The 17,846-nt window shown below is 37.9% G+C and overlaps 1 protein-coding gene and 1 long non-coding RNA gene across 3 annotated transcripts; one reads left to right on the forward strand and one right to left on the reverse strand.

Moving 5' to 3' along the window:
* Positions 1-710: 710 nt before the first annotated feature.
* LOC109416633 (cAMP-dependent protein kinase catalytic subunit 1) lies at positions 711-16,726 on the reverse strand. Of its 2 annotated transcripts, none has more exons than XM_019690701.3 (3): positions 15,015-16,726; positions 1,804-1,837; positions 711-1,157 (listed from the first exon to the last, which is right to left on the reverse strand). In XM_019690701.3, the coding sequence occupies exon 1, from the start codon at positions 16,307-16,309 to the stop codon at positions 15,248-15,250; it is 1,062 nt and encodes a 353-aa protein (XP_019546246.1). In that variant the 5' UTR covers positions 16,310-16,726; the 3' UTR covers positions 711-1,157; positions 1,804-1,837; positions 15,015-15,247. The 2 variants fall into 2 exon arrangements, with proteins under 2 accessions (XP_019546246.1, XP_019546247.1); XM_019690702.3 differs by having other exon boundaries at positions 1,744-1,837.
* Positions 1,844-9,854, forward strand: LOC134291195 (uncharacterized). Its single transcript, XR_009998964.1, has 2 exons — positions 1,844-8,696; positions 8,758-9,854. It is a non-coding gene; the product is annotated as an uncharacterized LOC134291195 (long non-coding RNA).
* Positions 16,727-17,846: the final 1,120 nt, after the last annotated feature.

Here is a 17,846-nt window from a genome sequence, read left to right on the forward strand (position 1 = left end):
TCAATAAAATGAAATGAGTTACGATGGTAGATGGTTGTGGGTGTGGGTCATGGTTTCCTGACAAACTGGTTAGACTTTTTCTTACAATGCAATGGATGGACATACGAATTTGGTAAAGCGCGTTCACCAAAATACCAAATTGTTTCCGCTGTAATAGCTTTCGTTGCCGGGGCGCGTGGCGTAGTTGGTCACACGTTCGCTTCATATGCGGATGGTCATGGGTTTGATTCCCAGCCCCGGCACTTGCAATTTTTCGTCAGTTGCTCTTCACCGAGAGCGGCTGACACTGACCCTCTTCTGAGCCCCATGGCTCAAACGGACCCGGATACCTGGACATCGGCGAACTGCTACTCATAATAGATACCCAATCGGACTGGAAACAACGGCCACCTATCATCCTTGTGCTCATCATTCTACCATGTATAGAGTAGAAAAGTGAAAGCAGCAGAAAGGCAACCAGTTCGATAAAGTATAATAGAAAACATCTAGGCGCTGTACAATCTGTAGGTACAGCTGTCAATTGAAATCGCTCACGTAGTACCCTAGTGGACAATAGAGCTGTAAATTAGGTTAAGTGATTAAGAATTACAAAAAATAGCTTTCGAACAGGTCATTCAGAACTCATAGCGCAATCACATGACAAATTAATTTCTTGTAATATCTACAATGCTTACAAAAAGGCGTCTTTTCTTTCATTCACAAAAATGCAGTTTTGTTATCAGCAGAGATTTATTGTAAGGAAAGTATATACAACTAACAATAATTATTAACAGAACAGCACATAGTACTATTCGAATCAAACTCTTCACTGACCCGACAACGCTCTCTCAATATTTTTTATACAATAAATAAAATAAGGAAGCCTACATTGCTATTTATAGTAATGTATATAAAATCCATTAATTTAAACGTTTTTTCTTGTCTATAGAACTATTGTTTGCTTCATATTTATTTATTATACTGCTGTTGAAGAATCATGCAACGTTACTTATTATAATTGTGTAATGTTATAACATGTTTTCAGTTGTATTTTGCGTTATGTAATCCGACATGATAATCGAGTTAGTTTATGTTGTAGATACCTAAACTCTCCATTATAAAAAAAGCTTGAGAAGCCACTGTTATCAGCAGTCGTGCCGAGTTGACATCAGATATTTCTGCAAATGGAGCAAGCATAAAAAAAATTAACGTGTGACAAAGTATGCTTTTGAAAACATAAAAGAAATACTCCATTTAACTTCGATATTATAAATGCCCAAATCATAATTCAAGAAAACAAATAAACCAAAATAAACATAATAATCATACAAACTTAAACAAATAATAATATCAGCAGTTTTTGTTTCGTAATAACACGACATAGTCAGATCAACACCAAAAATTAAATAAAAATATATTCACAACTCAATGTAAGAAAATGATTAAAGTCAAAGGTGAAATGAATGTGATGTAATATTGAGGTGTGATTTTCAAAAGTGTATGAATATCGTTAGTAGAATTATTTGCTTGAGCTGCCCTGTCGTAGTCTGACTTATGATTTAGTGTTGTTTTTTTTTTCAACTGAGCATTACATTCACAAAAAACGATGTTTTAAGTTACGTTTGACACTTTGTCAGATTATGACAGCAAGTTTGTGGGAAATTCAGTGATTCGAATTCGATCGGGCATGAATTTTATGGCAAACAATTAAATTTGCAACGTTGGACGGGTTTGACAGTATCATTAAAATGATGCTGTAGATACCTTAAAATCACATATTGATGTTTTGCTTGTGTTGGTGATTGATGATAAATTCAGCTTTACCTGTTTCAGCAAAATCCAGTACGTTTGGGATGATCTGTGAATGGAAAAGTAACCGTTAGTGTTAATACGTAATTTTCATCATATTATTCAGTGCTGTGTAATGTTAAATTTTTGGGTTAGCTCCCTATCATAAATATAATAAATAAATGAAAATAGGCGAACCAGCGACCAGGCTGAAAGCCTCTCAAATACGGACAAAAAAATAAATGAATAATTGTAAATAATTATAATAAAATAAGTATACTCTCCGGAAATTCTAGACAATAAAAAATTCCATTCTCCCACTCGATCATTAACCCTTTATAAGGCCGAGAAAACCAAACGAGGTGTAAACGCCTATTATTATGGAAATTATTATATGCATGATTACATGTACAAAACCATTTTTGTTTAAAAGAAATACTCAAAAATTTAGGTGACAATATAGTTGCCACTGCCCGTTTAGGCCACCAGCGTTGGTGGCAATATTCTTGCCACTGCCCGTTTGGGGTACTTTTCTTCTCAAGACTGCGACAAACAGTTTGAAAAAAGATTTTGAAGTGAAAAAAGACTACACCCATCGCTTAATTCAGTTCATGTAAACCTGTAATTTGATTATTTCTTAAAATATTTATTAAATCGTCTGTTTTACAGTAAGTCTTACAAAGGGATAAGGTATAGAAACTTGTTTTACATAAACAGTCATCGAACAAATTATGCATTGAAATAAAAGAGTTTGTACAATTTTTCACCATATATAAACTAAAAAAATATACAAGCGAATCAAAATAGGGTTCATCTTGCAACTGGCTTCTTTAGCGGGGTTGAAATAATTCCATATTCCGAATCTGCTTGTCAAACTGAGCCGAAATCCAAATTTTCATAAATTTTGGTGCTCGGGAACCTATTTAAAAACCAATTCGAAGTTTATATGGGAGTGATTTATCGAATCACTCCTCGCCGCAATTTGGTACTGGGTGGAGCTGTCAGGCAGTTGCACAGCTATCAAAAGGTGATTTCAAGAAATCTCTTAGAAATTGATTTTAGGTATCAAAATGGAGTTCTAAAAATCTGAAGAAAATCATAGTCGCTCATAAAAAGGTGCTGTTTCGTATAAAAATAAAAAAATCATTATTTTGTTCAAAATTTAAAAACCCAATTGTGGTTGCCAGATTCAACCAAGGTTCAGAAAGAAATTGATTTAAGTAAATCATGATCTGACTTTTTGAAATGACTATTTCAAATTTCTTTGAAAAAAAAATGCATATTTGTAACAATTTTCTATTTTTGTTGTGCTTTTTATATAGGCTTATTTTTCTGTACATTCGGGGAAGGGATCATTATGATTTTTTTTATCACAATAACGGAATGTGCATTAACCTTCTTAGCAGCACTACTCCCAACGATTTTATGTCCAAACACCATTCCCCTAAAACGAAACGGTTGGTACGGTTGTCCCCGTTTCTTCCTTCATTCAATTCAAAATGATTTGTGAATCATGTTATTCATAAGTGGATAATATGATAGCCTTACATTTTTTGAATTATCTTCCAACCCATTAGTCTGCACAGTAGGCTTGGCCGTTTTATTATTTGTGTCACATCATCTCCGATATGCTGCAAATGTTAATGCTGACAAGAAAATATCAAAAGAAATATTTAGTATTTTTAGGATGCTTTTCAATACTGGCTGTGCAAGCACTAGAATAGTATAGAATAGAATAGAACAGTCATCGAACAAATAATGCCATAAATGGGCCTTTTAACCCTTTATAAGGCCGAGATAACTGTCGTCGCGGTTGAAACTCGAAGTTTCCTCACACCCGACAATCGAATTTCCTCAAAATCCATACGTGAAACCTAACGTCGGACGTAGTGCGCTGGACAGCGGACCTGGCCCTCTATCCAGCGCATTGTGCCCGACGTACGTCCGACACACGGTTTAGAAGAAAAATCGATTTTCGCGTGTCAAAAATTCCGATTTTCAACTGCACGAACAATATACACTGCTTATAAATTAAGCTCAAGTAAACCTGTAATTTGATTATTTCTTAAAATATTTACTAAATCATCGGTTTTACAGTAAGTTTGAGCTTATTTTCTCCAAGCAGTCTAATTTGTGTTTTTTCTGTGTACAAACAGCTCCCAAATTGCAATTAAATGTCTTTATGCAATTCAGTATCATAATTTCTATTTTGTACTACCCATTTCAGTATCATAATGACCTATTTTTCCGTACCGGTTCATTATGCAACTGAAATGAGTTGCATAATGAAAAATAGTTACATAATGTTCATAATGCAACTCATTTGAGTTGGATTATGAATATTATGCAACTCAAATGAGTTGCATTATGAAAAAAATCATTGCATAAAATGTTGTATGGAACTCGTTGCAAAACTTGATTTTTCAGCACTCTTCGTATTTATCCAACTCGGCATGCCTCGTCGGATAAATGTACGACTCGTGCTGAAAAAATCAACTTTTTGCAACTCGTTACATAAATAACTATTTCAGTACCAAATACCACGTGTTTTTAGTAATCTCAATTTTGTGCAAACCAAAAAAGAAATTCGAAGTAGGTTGTTATCGAGCCGAAAAAAATAAAAATAGTAGGTGGCAATATAGTTGCCACTGATTTATAAAGAGTTGAATATGATAATGTCTTGTTAACATGAACATAGCAACAAAGTTGATGTAACTATGAGTAGAAACATGCTTAACGAAGCTTTTTATGCAAGAATTCATACGCAACTTAGGTTAATAAATCGTGATGGGGCTGCTATCGCAAAGATTCCATGCTGCTGTTAGTGGTGAATATAAAACTTTCCTAAATAAATATTTATGCGTATACACCACTGACTGTAGCAACTTGTTGCTTAAGTATCGCTAGTGTTCTCAACGCTAAAAGTATTTGACTTCTCACACAGCATTTGAAAGAAAATTTGCTCTAGTTTAGATCTCTGTTCTCTGTGCCTTTTATAAGGCAATGGCATCTATGCTACCTAGAATTTTTATTTGTTTGTTCTTGATAACCACTTCAAACTTTTTTTTTAGTATACTCTTTTTTGTCTCTGTTCGGGGCATAACCACTGCGACCAGTATTTGATCTATTGTGATATATCACTATTGAGAAGTTATAAAGTATTAAGTTTTGTTACAGTAGCCATTTTTAACTTAATCGCAAGGAAAGATTCTTATTGATAGGTTTCGCAATTAACACGCCCTTTTCAGTCAAAATTCCTTAACGAAAAAGTCGTAAAATGATACCGATATTGACCATGCAAAAGAACTAGTCTTTATTGTCTTAAACCAGTGAACATCGAATTAAAGATTAGGAATACTAACCCATTTTTGCTTGTTTCAAGATCCATCTCGGCCAGAACCAAACCGAAACCTATCCTTTTTGCCAAGCTTGTAATAAGGACTAAAGTTTTTCATTTAATAACTAAAATATGCTGTTACAGCACAAACCAATCAACTCACCTCGAATGGAGGTAATGAACACAGTGTCCAATAAGTTACAAAATACAAATTTATATTTTTTTTTCACATCTGTGATTCATATTTTCAAAAGGAATACATGTGTTGAAGCTAGTGTTGAAGGGTCATTTTATACTAAATAAATAAAGCATACGGTAGCCTAGTAGTACACTTCCGTTTTCTGAAATTCGTTTGCTCCGGCACACAAGAAAAATGTTCGAAAAGTTTTTCATTCTACACTAGCTTCATAAGGTTAAATTTTGAGTTTTTATCTCAAGTATTGTACCAAATGGATATACTAAGGCTAAAACAATAAATTTTAGTGATGATGTGGTAAGGAATTTGCAAGTAAGCTGAACTTAGGCTGGTTCTCTTAAAATGACCGTAATAGGTATTTAAGTTAAACATCATAAAACGTTAGTTTTGGACAAAATTTACCACAATAGGGATACAAGCATGTTTCAGAAGTGAGAATGGCGGGGATCAACAAGATAAGATGCAGTCATACTTCTTTAACATAACGAATCTCATTAAAACATGCAAAGAGACATTTTTGTGCTCCATAGAATGAAAAAAAAGACACTACACCGTCTTCAGCCAGAGGCTGCTCAGACTGAACATTACCAACACGAGACAACGGACAACACACATAACACCCAGTGGCCCAATGGAGAATTTTCCGTTTGACGAAAAGTTTTCCCCGACTGGAGCGGGAATCTAACCCGCACTCCGAGGCTTACGAAACGCCTAGAAGATTGACGCCGCTAACCGCACGGCCACGAAGTCCACATGAACCTATCAATCCTACATCAAGAAAAAAAAATGATTGGTCAGCCGCAATCAGTTGAAACTATTTAATTCACAAAACAGTGTTTTTAGGAGAAAATGGGAAAAAATGGACACTTACATTCAATTCCGGTAAATGAAACTATCACCAATCGATTCCTTGACTTTTTTTCCATTCGGAAAAGATAGACTTCAAAGATCGCAGTCATTCGCAATAATTAGGTGCCTTTTTGGGTCGGTTATTCCCCACTGTGCAGCGTGGGTATTATGATTTTTTGCTTAATTTTATGCTGTTTGAGCAAAAGTTGGGGTAACTGTGTTGTTGTATAATTTATTTCTTGCAACTTCAACAACACAGTTACCCAAACTTTTGCTCAAACTGCATAAAATAAGGAAAGAAATCTGTTGTTGTGTTGTTGTTTTCTCAATTTCTTGCAACATAAACAACATAGTTATCCAAAGTTTTGTTCAAACAGCATCAAATTAGGTAAAGAATCATAATACCCACGCTTTTTGAACCATTTCATTGCAGAAACGGAGAATTGACCTTCTCACCATACTAAAATTATTCAGCTCATTACTACAAATCTAGTACTACACCGAACGTGTCCCATAGAACTGCGATTTTGTGAAGAACCGGCTGTTGCTATACACTCAGGCAACTGAACATACGAATTTCTAAAAGTTGCAAGAAATAAATAATACAACACAGTTACCCAAACTTTTGCTCAAACAGCATCAAAATAGGCAAGAAACCATATAATCAACGTTGTTTGCACCATTTCATTGCAGAAATGGAGAACTGATCATTTCACCATACAAAAATCCAGCTCGCTACTTTCAATCTAGTACTTCACTGATTGCGTCCTATTCAGCAGCAAGAAATCATAACACAACATTATGAAATCATAATCAAGCTCTGATGAATTCATTAACACACGTTATGGTTTCAGAAGGTGTCATTCGAAATCAAGAGAGAACATTATGAGTTTCATAATGTGACACAATGAATTCATATGGGCTTGTCTATGATTTCATAATGCAGTTTTTAGGATACCGGCAACAGAATCTGTTCCGTTTTCACATGTGTATGAGTACTTACGAATATATGTATCGTATGTTTAAGTTATGGCTAATTTTCATAATGCGTTTTTATGAATTCCTTATGGTTATTTGTTATTAAACGTTCGGTGAAGTACCAGAATTGAAGTAATGAGCTGAATTTTTGTATGGTGAGAAAGCCAATGGGGCACATTCGGTGTAGTACTAGATTTGTAGTAATGAGCTGAATTTTAGTATGGTGAGAAGGTCAATTCTCCGTTTCTGCAATGAAATGGTGCAAAAAGCGTGGGTATTATGATTCCTTGCCTAATTTGATGCTGTTTGAGCAAAACTTTGGATAACTATGTTGTTTATGTTGCAATAAATGGAGAAAACAACAACACTGTTGCCCAAAGTTTTGCTCAAACAGCATCTTTGCAGAAACGGAGAATTAACCTTCTCACCATACTAAAATTCAGCTCATTACTACAAATCTAGTACTTCACCGATCTGTCCTATTCTCCGTTTCTGCAATGAAATGGATTAAAATGCGTGGGTATTATGATTCCTTGCTTAATTTGATGATGTTTGAGCAAAACTGTGGGTAACCCTGTTGTTGTTTTCTCCATTTCTTGTAACGTAAACAACACAGTTACCCAAAGTTTTGCTCAAACAGCATCAAATTAGGCAAGGAATCATAATTCCCACGCTTTTTAAACCACTTCATTGCAGCAACGGAGAACTGACCTTCTCACCATACAAAAATTCAGCTCATTACTTCAATTCTAGAATTTCACCGAACGTGTCCTATTGCATATGCGTAGAATCTCGAGGCAGCCATGTCGCATGAAAGTGAGCTCTACACTGAGAAAAAAGTATAGTAATGCGAACCACGGTATTGTGCTTAATTTTACCATGCCGAAATATCGTAAACACAACCAAATATTTTTTTACATCCACCTTGGGCATAGAGAGTATCTTCGTGCCTGCCACACGACATACACATGCAAAATAATCATTGGCAGAGGAAGCTCTCAGTTAATAACTGTGGAAGTGCTCATAGAACACTAAGCTGAGAAGCAGGCTTTGTCCCAGTGAGGACGTTACGCCAAGAAGAGGAGGAGGACAAATCAATAAAAATTACCATGCTGCGTAATAACTGTAACATAATGAGTTTCACAATATACATATTCAGCAGTACTATACGATGTTTACAATTCGGCAAGCACATATAGTAATATTGACTCGAAAAATGTTAGCCCAAACATTCAGCATTTTTGAGCTTACAAAACATCATAGTTGTTGTAAATATATGGATGTTATTTAAATTGTTTAGTTCGTGTTCGCCATCTTAATACATTTCATTTCGGAAACCGTTTTCCGGAATCAAGATTCATTTTTAGCTGAATCCTCCGGAACAGCGGATAATTGAAGTTGTAGTTAATAGTGTGCGGAAGTGACTGCGGATCGAATTCTCGGCCGTCAACGAATCCCGAAAACTTAGTCACTGGTGCAGATCGTGAAGTCCCGAAAAATAGCGAAGGCCGCATGTACGGGGAAAATATGGAATCGTGTCTCGCGATCGAACGTTGGCAACAGTAAGAGGTAATTATTTGTTGGAGATACTCCACAGCCTTATTCTGAGCCGCCTGATCCATACTTTCAGGTCTCCTTTACCCCAACTTAGCACGCCAACAACCGTTTGAGAAATCCGACCTCCCAGAAGCAGCAGGTCCTCCAAGTTGAACTGGCCCTACCCTTAAATTCTGGACGTGCTTACATTCCCCGACCCGGTCCTATCCAGGATTGCATCAATCATCATTGCTTCACAGAGGACTATCAACATTCAGGTCAACATCGCATCCGCTCTATCACAAGTTCCCGGACAGCATCGCCCAATCCCAACAGGCTTCTTCCAGAAACATTACCGAGTCGGGAAACTATTCCTGGAGCGGATACTTCGCAGATTGAGTCACTGAAAAACCCTCGGAAAAACCAAGCTGAAGATGATTAAGAAAACTCCGTCTCAACACCTGCCGAAAAATATTCATTCACGTTTATGTTATGTTTGCAATAAGTATTGATTGATGCACAAAGCGAAAAGAAGAAGTTTTGACATCCAAGCGGTGTGCCGTCGATTAGATCCTCGTTGCTGATTGGTCGATGGATGTAAACGGCACACCGCTTGGATGTCAAAACTCTTCTTCTTACCGCTTGGTGCATCAATCAATTTTTTAATCAAAAAATAATAAAATCATTCTGTTTATCTATCTGAGTTTTTTTTTAAACGTAAATATGAAGAAGTGACACTACAGACTATTTATTTAACCATGTGCATAGTAATTTAAACCGTATTGCGATGGTCAAACGTACTATGCCACTTGTCACACACATAGTAAAATGAATTATGGAAGCATTTTCGACATTACCATGAAATGTAAATAAAGAACAACATGGTAAATTGAACTCTTCACATGGTAGTTTCAAATATAAGTTATGGTCTACGAAAATCAAGTAGTAAATACGTTTTAATTTCACCCTCGATTTGGTCACCGTTACCATGTCTCTTTTTTCAGTGTATGTGGCTCTTCTACATAGTGTACTGCTAGAGTGCAGTCAGAGTCCAGAGCTACGTTAGGTACGTGGAACGGAGTCGGCAGAACGAATGGATCGACAAGGAGTACAGATTAATTTTGAAGGAGAAGAACGCAGCTCGAGCCCTAATGCTGCAGTATGGAACCCGGTAATTAGTGGAAATATATATTGCAGACTACATCCCAAATTGGACTACCGTCAAGGCGCCATTCACCGTGGGGGCTCCATTCACCGTGTGCCTTCGAATATATTTTCATTATTCCCATATTATGATTGAATGATGTGACAATTTCCCTTCAATTGCACCAATACAACACTAATGTATTGTTACCATGTCAAAACGCTCATTAAAAACATTTAAAAGTATCATTTTGACACTAAACTGTGTTTACATGAAGCGGGTTTCTGCTCGTTCACTGCATTCATAGTGAAAAATCGAAAACTGCGCTAAGGTGATTTAAGCGATAAACTAAATGTAGTAACGTTTTTATTCCACCAAGAAGCAATTAAATTCACACATCAGGTATGTATTTTGCATTACCGAAGTAAGTTTAACAAGAAAGTACGATTACTCGTACTTTTTAATTGAAACAAAAAGGCACGGTAAATGGGTACCCTAAAAATCAATGGTCTCCATTCACCGTGCCCCATATTGTCCCATATATCTAGAAAAAATCGAAAATTTAAACATTCGTTTTTCTAATAAAATCTTGCAAGCTATTACTTGAAATGAATTTAAATGAAGAAAATTCCCTTGGCTGGGTTGTTTTGATCATTTTTAAACAAAGTAGAATAAAATTTCTCATACACGGTGAATGGGTCCCTACTACCACGGTGAATGGTGACCTACCACGGAATTAGGCGACCCTACTACCCTTTACTAATTGTAATATCACCAAGTTTTGTGAAAAAATTTCTACTTCTGTGGATATTGCTTTAATTTTAACCTATAATGAAGGCAATTAAAAGCGGCACCATCATTGTTTATGAGACTGGTGTCAAATGACAGCCCTTATTTGCCCCGAATCCTCTTAGATCCACGGTGAATGGTGCCTTGACGGTATCACACTTTTTTTGATACGCCTAAAAAGTGTGATAAAAGTGCACATTTGCCTCGGATCGTCTCGACGTCTTCGGTGCACTTATTCCTCTATTTACAAGGAATAAGTGCACCGAAGACCTCAACTCGATCCGACGTGGTCCTGCGCTGCAATCACACTTTGAAGGTCTGTGCACACTATTGTGTCAGTCCAATTTGGGGTGTAGTCAGCAATAAACAAAAGCGGAAGCAGCAGACTTTCTTTTTTCGCGAGAAAAAAAAAACACGTCGCCTGAAAGAGTAGGGATAAAGACGTGAGCCTTTTGACGGATGAATGTGAAGTGATCGAAAGGTGAAAACAATACTCTGATGGGCATCAGAACGGAGAATGTACATACGGAGAGCCAAGACAACGAAGTAAAGAACTACTTTAGTGCAGTAGAGGACGGGAATTAACCAACCCGGACATAAATTAAGGATGACATCCACCAACTCAAAAATCACAAAGCAGGTGGTAAGAATGGCATCACAGTTGAACTCATTATGATGGATTCATGAAAGTTTTTCAGCTGTCTGTACTATTCAGGGTCTGGGAAACCGAACATCTGCCGGAAGGAGGAGCTAGTCTACCTCTTAAGTAGTTTTAGTTACGCGAGAAAGTGCGCGTGAATGACGTCTACAATGAGCTCAGATCATCTTTCGTCGTTTGTCACCTAAAACGAAATTGTTCGTGGGAGGTTATCTAGTCGACTACGGACCAGATCTTCACCGTCCAACAAATCCTCCAGGAAAGGTATGGGTATTAGATCCCATCGCATTCCCTGTCCATCGACTTCTACTCGTCATACGATACTAATAACTTGAAATTATGGAAACCATGGACGAGAAAGGTGTTTCTGGAGTGCTGACATAATTGATCAAAGTAACGATGAACGTGCAAGACTGCCTAAAAGTTCCTGGTGAAATATTGTGGTCGCGGTTAAAACCTAAAGTTTCCTCACACGCGACAATCGATTTTTCTCCAAATCAATATGTGACACCAAATGTCAGATATAGCGCGCTGGACAGCGGATCTGGATGTTGAGGTCAAGCTCAGACAGGCTCGCTGAATATAATACCCTACGTTATCGTGGTGTGCCTAGACTAACATCTTAGGCGGTTTCAGTGTACTGTAAGCCACGCAGTGTGGGTTCGATTCCCGCTTCCCGATTCCCGTAGTCCTTTAATTAATGTAAGTTATGTTCAGTTATGCTGGCTGAAGACAGTGTGTAGGGTCTTATAAACATTTTTTTTTTTTAATTTCTTTGTATTTGTGAATTTTAACTTATTGCTAATTCTTCACACTGGTCTTATAAACAGTGAAAGAGCTGTACACCCGTTTGAATCTGGAAACACGACGGTCGCACTGGTGCTCTGCATCTCAAACAAAGTACATCGTATTACAGGAACCGAGCAAAGTATTGTCGCGCTTATCTTTTATTAGAGTCCTGCGGCGGTCGTACGCTCGTAAGGCATGCCGCTGCATGACAGTCGCAAGGCAAAACAAAAGAAAAAGTGTTCCCGCCAAAAACAAAAGCACGTGGGTTTCGCGAAGTGACAGATGTTTTTGAATGTATTTGTGACGAACGACAAGAGTGGCTCAGTGGAATGAGTGTTCTTGCTGTCAAACTCCATATAATGGAATTATATACTTTTAAATCTGGTGACGCTGTTATGATTAGTGACTGTCGCGCTAATATCAGAAGCCAAAGGCAGATAATCGCCATATTCTGATTTTTCTTGAGAGGCATAATATGGTTTAGGCGCCGTCCACTAATTACGTAACGCTCTAGGGGGAGGGGGGGGGAGTACGGCCGAGCGTTACGACCCATACAAAAATTCTAGGGTTTTCATACAAAAAAGCGTTACGGAGGGGGGAGGGGGGGTCGAAAAATGTCGATTTTAGCGTTACGTAATAAATGGATGCTGCCTTATTTAAAAAAAGGTGACAGACAGGGAGGGTGCAGGCACGTTAAACTCGAACAAACTACGCCTACCTAACATGCATCGAGCGGGCCTTCCCAAACAACACAATGCGATTTCGCGGGCCACCCCCATCGACAAAACAAATCGATTTGCAAGCAGGATTCGACTAGGCTTCTGGTCGCGTTGCTAGTCACACTAACACACTCGCAAAAGATGAGCAGTATGCCTACCTTGCCGCATGCGGGTCCCCTGGTGACAGAGGAATTTATCTAACTTATTGATTGATGCACCAAGCGAAAAGAAGAAGAAGTTTTGACATCCAAGCGGTGTGCCGACGATTAGATCCTCGTCGCTGATTGGTTGATGGATGTAAACGGCACACCGCTTGGATGTTAAAATTCTTCTTCTTACCGCTTGGTGCATCAATCAATACAGCGGCCGTTCGCTCGTTGCAATCCCGCTCGTTGCAACGCTTTTTAGTTCCAATTCCGCTAATTGGAAAATGTGACACGTTTTTGCAATTAAAAAGCAACCAAGTGTCAAATTTGTGCTGTCAGTGCATTTCGATGTGTCAGTGTCAAAGTGACGTTGCAATTAGCGAATGGCATTCGCTCGTTGCAATTTAATCATTTTGCAACGAGCGAACGACCGCTGTATCCATTCTAAAGAATTACATACTGCCTATGATGCGCAAATTTCAATCGGCAAACACGTGCTGCATGTATCAACCGAAAGTAAACGGGGTAGATGTCCCTCATCCTGCTTTCGTTAGCTGAAACCGCAAATAAATTAAGTTTTATCATGATAAAGTTTTCTACAAAGTTTTTTTTTTCTTAGAATATCAACTGTTATTTTTTCAATTCTGAACCAAATCGAACTTGTCAAACAGACGTGAATGGGAGACTACAGGTCATCTAATTTCCCATATATTTGAACTGAAAATCCCCTCAAACCTTCAACTCATTTCCGCCAGCTCAGTTTTTAACCAATAGGACAGAACGATGAAGTACTAGATTTGTAGTAATGAGCTGAATTTTAGTATGGTGTGAAGGTCAATCTCAATTTCTGCAATGAAATGATGCAAAAAGCGTGGGTATTATGATTCCTTGCCTAATTTGATGCTGTTTGAGCAAAACTTTGGGCAACAGTGTTGTTGTTTTCTCCATTTCTTGCAACATAAACAACATAGTTATCTAAAGTTTTGCTCAAGCAGCATCAAATTAGGCAAGGAATCATAATACCCACGCTTTTTGCACCATTTCATTGCAGAAACGGAGAATTGACCTTCTCACCATACTAAAATTCAGCTCATTACTACAAATCTAGTACTACATCGAACGTGCCCAATTGAGCTGAAACTTCCACAGGTTGTTCTTCTCAAAGGCATGGTTCTAAAGGATGCCACGTGCAATTTTTCGACATTTTTGTATTTGGACCAGTCTGTACAGCCCATACGCGTAGCCATCGACAGTGTACGGTACCGATGGCGACTACCGGATGATCCCCCGCCACCAGCCATCAACGATGCATTTAAAAGTTTCATGAGATTGGTATGATAAATAAAAGTTGACAAAACGCAGTTCGAACGATTGCGGCAAAACGTGGAACAGCAAAGCTACGGAAATGTATATGTGCCGTAAACCGAGTTCAAATTGATCTTCGGGTCGAAATCAATCAAACGTTTTTACATTAGATAAAGCATACCTTAAATATTATGCCTACAAGTATCGTGCAGTAGAAATCAGATACGTTACGAAACTATTTTAATTAATGCCTTATCTATTGACGGAAAAACACTGATAAATTTCGACCCGGAGATCAACTTGACCCCGGTTTACGGTACTTATCGTATGAGGATATGACTAAAATAACTCTACTTCTTAGGGAAGTTTACCCTCCTTGTGCATCAGGGTAATTTTTTACCCAAAACGTGCGCTACGTCAGCGAGCTGTTTCAATAGAGTTAATAAACTATAGAGGAAGAATGTCGCTGGCGTCGCTGCCGAAACATCTCTTGCTGGCGAAGGTAGGTCGGGCTATAAGTGTCAAAGCGAAAAAATATGCAGTTTGACAGATAGATACCCGACATGTTTGCGAGCGAGAACAAAGGGAACAGCAGCGACATTCGTCCTCTATAGTTTATTAATTCTATTGCTGTTTCCAACGTGATGCATTAAGAAGCCTAAGGATGCCATACATCACCTAATAAATTACAAGGTAGTTGGTAACTTTGATGTCATGCATGAGCATGAGCATTCGAGAGCTCCTGATGCCCATAGAAAAAAAAGAATAGGTATATGCTCAAAAACTCTAAATAATACTCACCATTTGATTGTGGTAACAGCAGCGTATAGACGATTTTAATTTCATTACAATACTAATGACACATCGATTTTGTACTGGATGGGCAATCAGCTTTGCGATGATAGTGGTTTGGTCTGATTGGTCATTACTATTTGCCTTGTTTTGAGAGTTTTGTGACGTACAATTTATTCTATAAAATTCTAGTTTTTTGATGATTGCAGTGTATTAAACTCTTTTTTCTTCTCCCGTGTATCTTAGAATTCGGCAAACTCCTTCGCACACTTTTCGGTGCTTGAGATCCTTAATGCTTCTTCTTCGTAGTCGTCAAAGTTGCTTGTGTCTCCGGGTCCTTTGCAGCGTGGTATGAACGGAGCTTCAATCTTCTTTTGGAACACAGCAATCCAATCAGTGGAGGCAAACCATCTGTGGCCTTTAATATCGTTTACGCCCGCTTTCAAGTTACCGTAACGCTTCGTCAAATCGACCTGAAGCAAATTTCTTAGAAGATCTTTCAACTCTGAGCCAAAGTGTGACGGGAATCGAACTTTTCCGGACACTATTTTCTCGTAGATTTGTATGGGTTGATCAGCGAAAAATGGAGGATAGCCAGCTGCCATTTCATAAACCAATACTCCTAGCGCCCACCAATCGACGGCCTTGTTGTAACCTTTGCTTAAAATAATTTCCGGAGCCAAATATTCTGGTGTGCCGCAAAGAGTCCAGGTTCTTCCTTTCACGCGTTTGGCAAAACCAAAGTCCGTAACTTTCAGATAGCCTTGCGAATCGATCAACAGGTTTTCGGGTTTCAAATCACGATATATCAAATCTAGATAATGTAAGTACTCGAAAGCGAGAACTATTTGCGCAGCGTAGAAACGTGAATGAGGTTCCGAAAATCGTCCCACCTTACGTAAGTGGGAGAACATTTCTCCACCAGGAACATATTCCAGAACCATGTATAGATTTGAATTATCTTTGAAATGAAACTTTAGACTCACCAAAAATGGGAAAGAAATTGCTTGTAGAATCCTCTTTTCGTTCAGGGTATGCTCAACCTGTTTAAGCTTGACTACCTTTTGCTTATCCAGTATTTTCATAGCATAGTAATCTTTGGTTGACTTGTGTTGTACTATCATCACCCTTCCGAAAGATCCAGTTCCGAGTGTTTTGATACGCTCGAAATCATCCAGGGCAGCAGTGTTGGTAGGATTCCTTTTCCATTTCTCCTCAAAATCTTCTTTTGCTTGATCTAAAAATTCCTTTACGCTCTCAGCAGCATCAACTTTTTTATTTGTGGATGTAGCGTTGTTCCCCATGTTATTTTTATTCGCACTGTGTTTCTACTGACACCGAACCAGATGAGAGTTTCACTGTGCCTTGAAAATTTCAATGCGATTCCTGTATTTGCATCCAGTGTTCACTCTCCGGTGACGTTAAGATGATGGCCCAGAGTTACATAAATTTATTATACTGGAAGCCTCACAGGTTTGCCAAATGCAGCTAACTACCTCCCTAGAAAGCAAAACAGTGCGATCCTCGATTCAGGTTCCTCCAAGTACCACCATTTTATACTGCTTAGCTTGATGGGCTACAAGCAAATTCACATGTTTTCGATCTAGTTCAGCACAATTACTATCCTTTTTACACGGTACTTTTTATCGATTTCTAATAATTAGTATCAGACGCAAACAGAGTTGTCTACTTGTTCTTCACTGAACAGCAGTGAATACTGTGGTATAAAACCAATTGGAAATGTTCACTTGGTCGATTGTATACCCGGGCAACACCATCTGTTGACGAATTTTGTTTGTATGTTTTTCGAGTCAAACCCGGTACTGAAAAATTAGACGACTGAGGTTGATTTCGTTCGTTTTATACTGAGGTTGCACTTCATTCTTCAATCATCAGTTAGTAAATTTGCCCTGCTCATTTCCTCCGCTTTATATCTGTTTTGTTCAGTCTCATGAAAAAGGATTTCCCGAAATTCAATTTAGTTATGGAAAAAAGCCCAAAATTATTGATTATATCTAAAATTGTATCAAACTCTTCGTCATCACGGACGAAGATAGTAATGTCATCTGCATAGATGTAAATGATATTGTCTATGAGACAACCCTTTTATTTTATTGCATATATTACGAATCAAGGGTTCCAGGTATAAAATAAACAATGCCATACTTAACGGGCATTTCTTTCGAACTGATGATTTTATGGGAATTTCACGAGTCAAAAATCCATTGAACAAAATTCTAGATGATGCTTTATCGTACAAGTTCTTAATGCATGCCAAAAATGGCGGTGGAAATCCAAATTTTTCTAGTACCAATCAAAGAAAATCGTGGTTGACACGATCAAAAGCCTTTTCAAGATCTAGACTTATTATGGTTCCTTTGATAAGTTTAGAGTTTGAAGATTTGATTATGATATTTTCTTTAAATTTGAAGTGCATGATTTATTGGGCATACACGCTGACTGGCCTGGACCAATTAAAAAATCTAGAATTGGCTGTAACCGATTATACAATATTTTTGTGAAAATTTTATAATCATAATTTAACATACTTACTGGCCGTTTGTCATCAATAGAGAAAGAATCGTCTTTTTTCGGTATAAGGGTAACACGGTCCGACAATTTTTTTGCCCAGCTCCAAATTTTACCTTTTCTGATTGCTCCCGACTAGAAACTCGTAAATCTGAAGTTTTGACCCTCCCCTCCTGGGAGAGGGGAGGGGCATTGATTTGAAATTTTGAAAAATCGAAAAATTCCGAGGTTTTTCGATCGCCATTTCGGCTAAATGCACGATATCAAAAAAGGAAAAGGTTGATCACGGAGCTTTAGGGGTTGTGCAACTAC

This window comes from Aedes albopictus, chromosome 3, assembly GCF_035046485.1.
Source record: "Aedes albopictus strain Foshan chromosome 3, AalbF5, whole genome shotgun sequence".
NCBI lineage: Eukaryota > Metazoa > Arthropoda > Insecta > Diptera > Culicidae > Aedes > Aedes albopictus.